General features: G+C 42.4%; 1 protein-coding gene across 2 annotated transcripts; it reads left to right on the plus strand.

The window, feature by feature from the left end:
- The first annotated feature begins 702 nt into the window (after nucleotides 1-702).
- On the plus strand, nucleotides 703-5,331 carry LOC124057807 (homeobox protein orthopedia B-like). 2 transcript variants are annotated; one of them, XM_046386372.1, is made up of 3 exons: nucleotides 703-806; nucleotides 1,155-1,549; nucleotides 3,957-5,331. In XM_046386372.1, the coding sequence occupies exons 1-3, from the start codon at nucleotides 770-772 to the stop codon at nucleotides 4,458-4,460; spliced, it is 936 nt and encodes a 311-aa protein (XP_046242328.1). In that variant the 5' UTR covers nucleotides 703-769; the 3' UTR covers nucleotides 4,461-5,331. The 2 variants fall into 2 exon arrangements, with proteins under 2 accessions (XP_046242328.1, XP_046242327.1); XM_046386371.1 differs by lacking the exon at nucleotides 703-806 and having other exon boundaries at nucleotides 1,075-1,549.
- The last annotated feature ends 4,702 nt before the right edge of the window (nucleotides 5,332-10,033 follow it).

The following is a 10,033-nucleotide window of genomic DNA, read 5'->3' on the forward strand; positions in this document are numbered from 1 at the left end:
CTATGTTTTCTGTAAGTATACAAAGAGTAATCAGCTTGAAAATTGTTTTAATTTATAGATTTTTTTTTTGTTAATTTGGGAAACTAATCCTCCCTTTCTGACGAAGGGTTACTCTTTGTAAACAGGCTAATTGACACAGTCCAGTGGTTTGAAAATTGAGATTTTGATACGGCTAATTATTTAATGGCAATACATTTTCTGGCTCAAAAAACTGTAAACTCATGTCTCCTCTGAGCAAAAATAAAACAAGCCTTTACATGAGCTCACCTCCAGTGTTTTACATGCATATATCTATCTACAAACAGGAGTCCTGTCATGGCACAGGCTATATGAGATTAAACAAACACATTAAGATGTTTAACGTGGAATAATTTGAGCATGAAAAGCTAATAAATCAGAGGACGGAATGGCAGAGGATTGAATTGAATTGTAGCGTTTCGTGCGCGTTTTGGGTCTGTGTGCGCGCATGCATGCGTGCGTGCCTTTGTGTGTGTAAAAAAAAAAAAAAAAGATAGAAAAAAAAAAGAGGGGGGAGTCACGTCGCTGACATTTCCAAGCTCCCATTCTGATTGGCTCTTATTTGAGGAAGCTCACGGGTTCTTTCAACTAATAAGCGCCTCCCCGTCGCTCTAAAGGACATTATAATGCAAGGGACCTCCTTTTTTAACCACAAACCGAATTTTCGTTCATTTAGACGATATATACTTTTTAAATTGCCCCAAAGTTGTAGGATTTTTTTGGAGCGCATTTCGCCCTGGAGCGGTATGCGATGCTTTCTCACGCCGACCTCCTGGATGCTCGGCTCGGTGAGTTATCATCACTAAACTCCGGCCCTAAACTCCAGTGTAAGATTTCAACTTCTTGTTCAATCTTGTGAAGTGATAGATAGACTGTGTAGTTAATTGTGTTAACATCTAAGTGGTTTATTGTTTGTCGAAGTAATTTTTTACCGGTAATTTATCAGGAATGAGGAATGTTCTGAAGGCATAAAATTACGATCCAGTACACACCGAGTTCATTTGTTATTTTCTTAAAATGAATCTGCATCTTGTGAAGAAGCAAAGCTATACTTCGTGTAACCCTCATTTAAAGATGTTGCGCCTTACCATTCGCCATGTATTTGCTCAAAGCCCCTCTCCTCCTCGCCCCCTCAGGGATGAAGGATGCTGCAGAGTTACTCGGACACCGAGAGGCTCTTAAGTGCCGGCTGGGTGGTGGGGTGCCAGATCAGGGGCATCCGGGAGACATGGCCCCTGGTTCAGACTCTGTAGAAGGAACCACTCTCCTGCCGGGAGAAGACATCGCTACTGTGGGATCCAACTCCGCCGGCATGCCGGTGAACGGGAAGGAGCAGGAGAAGCAGCAGCAGCAACCGCAGCAGAGCTCCGGCCAGACCGCCAGCCAGCAGAAACAGAAGCGGCACAGGACGCGCTTCACCCCGGCGCAGCTCAACGAGCTGGAGCGCAGTTTCGCCAAAACCCACTACCCTGACATCTTCATGAGGGAGGAGCTGGCGCTGCGGATCGGCCTCACCGAGTCCAGAGTTCAGGTAAAAACTTGTGCGGTGTGGATCGTTTTGCAGGACGCACACACTGGCGTGACGCGGCGCCGTATGGCTTCGGGTGGTCGTGTAGGGTTTTTCAGCATCAAAATAACGTCGAAACGTAGCGAACAGCCTGTAATCACATCGGGCCAATGTTATCTCTGTGTGTTTGGAAAAGAGAGTTTGCCCGCTTCAAATAATATTCATTTTACTTGGCCCTGTTGTCCCCTCAGTGTTTGGCACATCCAAGCTAACTGTTGGACAGACGCCACTAACGCAGTCCAGGTCACATTACACCATAACGTAAACTGTGCTTTGGTGTAGATTGTAACCGAAGTCTTAGAATCACTTAGTAATGTTTTGTTTTTATGTTTATATACAGCACCATATCTTGCCTTACGCACAGTGCAAGAAAAACTGAAAATGAAAAAAAAATGAAGGGTATGTTGGTTTTATAAAATATACCGATTCACGTCTCTTCTAATTGAATTATTTGATTATTATTTGTCAGCGTTTAGCCTGACAGGAAACGATATTTAATTTTAAGGAAACCTGACCCATCTAATGTTCAAAGGGTTCTGTCCGTGGTGCTGAAACATTCATGTGACTTTAACCGTTTAAAGAAAATATTGCATAACACCATCTATTGTGGCTGAGCCCGAAAACATTGAAATTAGGGGTGTGAAAGTCCTTAATTTCTTTTTTATATATATATTTGTTTCTGTAATTTTTCAATTTTGATCTGTAACAGCTGCATAAATATAAATAGATGTTATTAAGCCTTTGATAAATATTTGTCTATGAATACAGGCAATTACCATAGCCAGTTGGTGGCCAATATATTATAGGATACATCTTTAGGAATTTGTTTTTCTAAATACGACCCTCACATTTTACACAAGAGGGAAATGTGTGGCACATATGTTTTGACATGTAAAAACGTAGCCTATTTATTAATTTTTTTAAATATATTTGTTTATTATTTGTATGTTTTTTGGAATTGAACATCTAAACCGCTTTTAAACAATTTAAGCACGCTGTGACACACGGAGCTTATTTTTGAACAAGCACGCAGGATCATACCAGGCTCTAATAAACCAAACACATTATCAACCAATTTCAGTCTTATTTATAACAGTGAACGGGTTATTAAGCAGTGATGTGAAATTCATGCAAATTATCCCACTGAAAGCAATAAAACCAGTATAATCATTAGTCACCTTAATAATCAATTCTTTATTGTACGTGGCGCAGGGTCGTAGCTGCTCGGTGCAGGTGGACTCCCGCGCTCCTGTTGGTAAACATTAGCGCAGGCCGCGCAGCTGCAGCCTTCAGTGGGCGTGTTGGCCCGGCTGCGTGCCTCCACAGCCTCGCCTTCAAAATGCTCTATCAGCGACGTCTTAATAGGACTCAAGAATATATTGTACTTTTTTTTTAATGGAATGAGAAATTGCATTTTCTTTCCCCCCACGAGTGTAATGGGTTTGGGCGACGTTTCACGGATGGCTGAGCGGAATGAGAGCGAGATTTCACTTTTAATACGGAGCCATCGACTCACGGCCTCTCGCGCGCATTAATCACGCCCGAAGATGATGAAATCTTTATAAAGCCCAAATGGGTCGCGCGTGCGTTTCAGCTGTGTACGTGGTCTCGGTGTGCTCATGGTTTCTGGCGCGTGCATGTGAATGAGTAGTTTGTTTTTTGTTTTTTTTTATTTTCATGTACATTGTGTGTACAGTAATGCGGGCCATTTGCATTTGAGCCCTTTTCAATTAATCTGCTCGTAAATAAGACGTTAGAAGGATAAATCGTTTGGCCCACTGCTGCGGGTGCACTTGTTATACAAATAAAACCTTGTGACATCAGCATTTTTTATACAAAGAGCCTTCTTTATTTTTGTATTGTATTTATTGCAATTACATTTGTAACCCTGGCATTCGGCTGCGTCAGTCCCATGCATAGCAGCACAGGATATTATGCTGATGTTTATGTTTCCAAGATCCGCGAGGCTGTATGTGAAATACACCTGCTATGAGACAGAAAAGTTCTGCCGATCAGGCCAGTGAATACATTCTGACAAGATGTGCTCAGGTCAGTTAGGTCTACAGGTATGGCTTGTTAGTTTCGTTTGTGGTCAGACAGTACGGCCTCAGATCCAGACCAGACCCCATGAGTGGTAGAGAACTTGTGTTGGTCGAGCAGGATGGATTAGTTTGGGTGTATTAATATTCTATAAACCCTAACGCCCTGTTGGAGCTCTTAAGCTGATCTGTAGTCAGATTCTACATAATGATATGTTTTCCCTGTCAGGGTCACACTAAACACATGTTGTAAGGGACATGTAATATAAACAGGACAGATGTCCCTCAGTCTGTCCTTCTGATTGCTTACGGTGCTGTCTCTCTGCTCGCAGGTTTGGTTCCAGAACAGACGCGCTAAGTGGAAGAAAAGGAAGAAGACCACTAATGTTTTCCGCGCCCCGGGGACGCTGCTCCCCACGCCGGGCCTGCCACAGTTTTCTGCCGCGGCCGCCATGGAGAACAGCCTGTGCTCCTTCCACGCCAACGACTCTCGCTGGGCCACGGGGATGCCGGGGGTGTCTCAGCTGCAGCTCCCGCCGGCTCTTGGTCGTCAGCCGGGCATGCCACAGTCCCTGTCACAGTGCAGTCTCGGTCCAGGTCCGCCACCAAACTCCATGGGTCTGTCTAACGGCCTCTCGTCCAACGGCTCCGGTCTGCAGTCCCACCTCTACCAGTCGCCTTTCCCCGGAATGTCGGCCTCTCTCTCCGGCCCCACGAACGTATCGGGCTCCCCGCAGCTGTGTAGTTCCCCGGACAGTGACATGTGGAGAGGGACAAGCATCGCGTCACTGCGGCGCAAAGCGCTGGAGCACACAGTGTCCATGAGTTTTACTTAGTGACTTTTGAAAAAAAACAAAACAAAACGAAAAAACAAAAAACACCCCATGACACCCCAGTCCTTCAAATCCCTTCTCCCAGCCTCAAATTGCGGCTCTTTTATTTTTTTCTTCCTGTTTTCATTCCCTCTATTTAGATTGAAACGAGAGAACGAGCGAGCTAATCCGGCTTGAAATGTGAGAACATGGAGACTGTAACTTCATCTAGACATAATGACTAAAAGAAAAGGACTACACTGATGGACAAACGGAAGAAAAATAACATGGGTTTGGGGTTATTTATCTTATTAATTCAAAGGGATTTTATCAGCTGTTGATGATAAATACTATTGTAATGATCTCTAGACTACAGGCCCTGATTACTGGGAGCCAAACAATCGTCGTATTTACGTTTTCACTGAGTGTGTCTTAACGCACACATGTTATTGTGTTCAGGTGAAGTTGTGTTATGTCAAACGGTTATTTATAAGATTGGGTATAAATTTGGGTAAGAAGCTACCGCACACGCAGCGCACTGTACGTGGGCCCGCAGAACTGCGTCTCAGGCATGCACTGTGCATGTGGATTTAAAACGCTTGGATAACTTAAGGAGAAAAAGGTGCCCACTCAGATTGAAGGGGTTCTTTTTGTTAGGCGACCCAAGTCTCGTCTGCATGAGACAGGAGCTTAAAATCTAAAGAGGTAAAAAAAATAAAAAATAAAAAAATGATACTATGATCTTTCAGTAGGCCTACTCTGTTTTAGGATGTTTTGTGTAGATGAAACATTCTTGCTATGTACCCGCTGGTCTTTTTTGTGACATGTTTTAACTTATTGTCTGTGCTATTACTTGACACATTTCTTAAATGTTTGATCTTACATCGAAATGCACCACATTGACGGGTTTGTACCGATTTAAAATGAAGAAACGAATAAAAGTAATTTTCAAGAATGTCAAAAACGAGAATGATTCATGTCTCCATTAAATTCACGAGATCTCGTAATGACCATTTTGCTGGAATTCCTTTAGGCACTCGGCACTGACCGACCTTTGCTGGAGGTTGTTGATGGGATGCTTTAATACTTCATTGTGTAGTTTATTTGGATTATATTAACCAAACATTACAGTATTATAATCTGGATTGCAGTGTATGATAGCCTTTGCTGCCAAGATATTGTCTGACAGGGTTTGAGGTGACGGGTTAAGGGTCCCACGGTGGCGGACAGCAGCGGTAAAGATGTCACTGCTGTGGTGTGACGGTCATTGCTTTTAACCATGACGGTCATCCCACTGAGCGGACTGGATGGACTGTAACTAAACAGGAGCAATCGCAGGCCTGTGTATATGGCAGCCCACTTTCTACAGCTCTTATCTTAAAGGGCGAGACCTGTCTGCTGTGATCCTGCCCTCGCAAAGCAGAAATGACATAATCGATTAGTTGCAGTAAAACTGAACTTGTTGTAATGTCCAGCTGGGGTTGGGCTGTAATATCAGAAGAGAGAATACAAGGCCGCTCAGTCCTCACGTTGCAGAAACATTATGACAACTGAAGTCCATCATATTTTAGCCTATCAAGAACACTATTAATGGACTGTACACATCAAGCCGTATCTGGGTCATAGTTTATGCTGATGGGCCTTTGTGTATCTGCATCTGCAGGTCGCTCCTGTGTGCGTTGTATTGTAGGAGCAACAGCACCATTTCCTGTTTATCCACAGTCCCACAGAGGCCAAAAAGTTAAACGACGGTGCCATAAAAGTTTCTCAATAAAGCTGTCTTCGACCTGAAGTCACAGCAGGGACAAGCGCATGTGTGTTTTCACTTTATTATTCACATAACCGAAGGAATCATCCATAAGTTTTGTCTCTGGTATTGATTACGGACGTGTGTGTGCTCCATCTTTAGACTTTAAGTCCTTTTTGCTGCACAAACTGGTGTAATCTGTGAGGTTAAGGAGAACAGCTGTTACACAGACTCGCACAGAGGCTCTCTCCATATCGTCTTCATTTGTAGAGTAGCTACTTATTTGCAACAATGGACGTTATAGGCAAATCTACTATATGGAGAGTTTTGCATAATGGTTACCACAGTGCATCATAAATAACGTAGCTAGCCTACTCATTGGCTTATCTCAGCCTTGCTTGCAGCACAAGCTTCTATTTAAGGGACAGAGGGAGTGTCCTGCACCCATCAGTCAGCACATAACAAACAGTAAGAACAATATCAGTCAGATAAACCATTTATACAATAGGCTGAGCTAGGCTTTTTCCAAGCTAAAAAAGAAGAAGTGAAAATATGAAATAATCTTGCATTTTCAATATATTATTATTTCTAACTAAATAGGCTACAGTATTCATAACATTAAATGTAACACGAATATGTGTTTTTTTAAGCACGAGACAAACACAATCCTCTGAGATATTTATGAGACTGAACACAATGTCATCCTAAGGTTTGTAATCTGACATTTTCTTATGATTAGACCTGTCCTGCAGTACAGACTTTGCTATATTACATGCATGTAACAGCTATTCCAAAAGTAAGAAAAAAGCAAAACAAATAATATGAAGTAAACAGTTTAGCCTTTATCATTTTTTGATCGTTTGTCACTTACTTTTCTATTCCTCTTTACTTGTTCTGTAATAAGCAAAAAAAAAGTTTGCGTTACTTTCATTCTAAATGATCCTGATGTGAGATGTAATGTCTCTAAACTCAGCTCCGAATGGAGTAAATAAAATTTTTCCATTATGAAAGTGAGCGGACCTCACTGTCTGTGTCAAAGATTATAAGTGTCAACTTGAGCCTGAAATCACAGCAGCTCAAATTAATCAGCGTGTTAACCTCATCTCGTTGTCAGCGCTGAGGCCAATTTACGGTCACGGGATGGTAATTGATGAGATGTGGCATTACCATAAGCAGTCCCACTGCCTGTAAACTTATAATTGGAGTTTCTGTAACAATTGCAGGGGGGGTTAAACAAAGAATTAATCATAATTAACAAAAGTATATTACTTTTCCCGTATTAAACAGTCGGTTCCCACCTTTTCTATTAACATAAATTTGTTTGCAGTAATTTACTGAATTATTGAAAATACCAACCCAAGTCAAGACCCTGAAAAAATCATTTATTCCCCTCTCTCTCTCACTCAGCCTGGGTGTGTGCGTGTGTGTAACCCTGTGTTTCCTATGTTTCTGTTATACGTAATTAACTTGTGAATGAATTGGCTTGAAGTTTTCTAACATACAATAAAAAGCAATTTTGAAATTATTTTTCAAGTTGTTTACAAGTGTGCCACGCAGCAGAAAGATCACACCGTGATTACCTTTACAGATTGATACAATGACCAGCCCTCAGTGTGTTATGCTACAGACTGGAAGAAAGCGTGATTATAGCAAACCAAAGAAGTCGTCAAGTCACAGTGAATGTTTGGGGAGAAAATCAGAACATTATCCCTCGTTTGCTCATTGAACATTACAGTCAGTGTAAATCATGGGTGTAAGTGGACGTTCAGCCTATTTATTTGTCAAAAAGAGTTGACCAAAACTCTCAGTCTGAAATTTAATTTCAAAATAAATGGATATCTTCTGGGAAACAGGAAGAAAAAAACCAAAACAAATGAATTCAATTTTTCTTCCTTTTAATGAGTCTTTGTCGTGGTGGTCACTGACTGAAAGTCACTGCTTCTCTGCTTTTGTACTTTACTGATACTTCACCTCTCCACTCTCTATCCCAGCTCCAGCCTTGCAGTACTCTATCATTTTTTTTTCAGAATGAATGCAGGTGGCCCACCTACCATGCACAGGCATGTAATTACAAGATATTGCATGACAACAGTTGATCAAATGTTATAACCACAGCCAAAATGACTGCTGCTCCACCCATCCATCCAGGCAGGAGTGTGTGTGTGTGTGTGTTGTTCTGTTCTGTTAAATCTAGCTCTATGTGTGGCACAGCCCACCAGATTCAGCCCTGTGCTGACTACTGTGTCCTGGGCTGCAGTAACAGATGTGAAATCACATTACCCAAACGCTGCAATTAGTCTCACTCGCTCGCGGGTTAATGAGTTTGTGGAAATGTGCGACCCATTCCTCATTAGGTAATTTCTCATGCACTGATGAGAGAGGGAGAGAGATGTGGGTATAGCAACTTAGTGGAAATGGCACATATATTGCTGCACCACATACTGTAATGCAGAATGCAGCTGTGGGGTGGGGGTGGGCGCTGCAGCTGGACAATTATTGGCGAAGGGATGGAGGGGGGCATCTATCACCTCATCGAGGACAGTGGAATGTGATTTGCACACTTTTCTGTCTGAGAATCCACCATTTGCTCGGTCAAGTCTTCTGTATTTGCATCCCAGAGTTCAGTGACAGGGGCTTTGGAAAGCAGCTTCTGTCACCTGCTGGGGTTGCTTCAGTCCGTCTCATTATGGACTGGCTATGCTTATTCCCTTGCAGTGAGGCCAGAGAGTCTGTGTGTGAATAGACAGCCCAGGGCAAAGCTCTGTCAGGACACAATGGACGACAACAAAAGAACTAATTAGCAATCAATTACCGGCATGTTTCTGTCCTGCACCTTTTATCTGGTTAGAGTGTGGAGCAGGTTACCACCCAACATGTCCCATTCACGCACACACACCCCACCTATGCATGTTTGTGTGTGGGTGTGTGTTTTTTTTTTTTTTTGTTTTTGGTGAATTTGGATTATTGCAGGGATGTATGTGGTAACCCAGTGATACACAGTTTGATGCAAAAAAATATAACCTGTCTCCCATGAGATACAAAGGTCAAAAAACACCAAACTGATCCAATTTAGAACCTTTAGAGGAAGTCGCTTTTCACCGTGTCAGTGTCTAAGAGTGCAAAAGATAGTTGTTCATTAGCCTCATCTGTTCCAATCAGTCTCTAAAATGTCCTTTGTTGTAGCTCATCGCTGCTGTTCATTGTCGTGATTATTTGTAGTTGATCTAAGTTTAGACTGAAGAGGAAATTTCTTGCATTAAAGAAATTTCAGTTTACAACTACATAACAACCAGTACAGATAAAGTAGATTTAGTGTTAACCTAATTTGAGCATGTGGCTTGCTCATTTCAGCATCTCCCTCTCCACTGCTGTGCAACACACACACACACACACACACACACACACACACAGAGTGACATCTGGGGGAAAGTGTGCCGTGAGGAGGCTGCGAGTGCCTCTCATGATAACAACTCTGCATCTCAACAACCTGCATCCATCATCATCAACACTAACATCTGCTCTGAGCCTCAGCCTTAAATCTCTTTCTACCCCCCCAAACCCTTTTCCTCCCTCTACTTTTCACCCTCTCTCCCCCTTTCTTGCTCTACCTCTCTTTCTTTTCCCTCCTCTGTTCTGTCCATCTTTTTCTCACCAGAAGCCACCATAGTCGCCTTTTCTTAAACCTCTCTGCTCAGACTTCTCTGACTCTCACCCAAATTTCCTCATCTACAGAATACGTGTGAGTGTGTTTTCATTTCAACCATCCTTAAAATCAATATTTAATGATGATGTTATCAGTGCTTTTATGTGTAATTTAGCCAGAGTGTCAGTATGAATGAGACACTGTCAG

The sequence above is a fragment of the Scatophagus argus genome, chromosome 4, assembly GCF_020382885.2.
Source record: "Scatophagus argus isolate fScaArg1 chromosome 4, fScaArg1.pri, whole genome shotgun sequence".
NCBI lineage: Eukaryota > Metazoa > Chordata > Actinopteri > Scatophagidae > Scatophagus > Scatophagus argus.

Excerpts from the sequence above, each read along its gene's own strand:
- LOC124057807 (XM_046386371.1), top strand. The coding sequence starts at position 1,115 with ATGTATTTGCTCAAAGCCCCTCTCCTCCTCGCCCCCTCAGGGATGAAG. Across the intron at positions 1,550-3,956 it reads TCACCGAGTCCAGAGTTCAG|GTTTGGTTCCAGAACAGACG; the intron begins GTAAAAACTTGT and ends CTCTGCTCGCAG.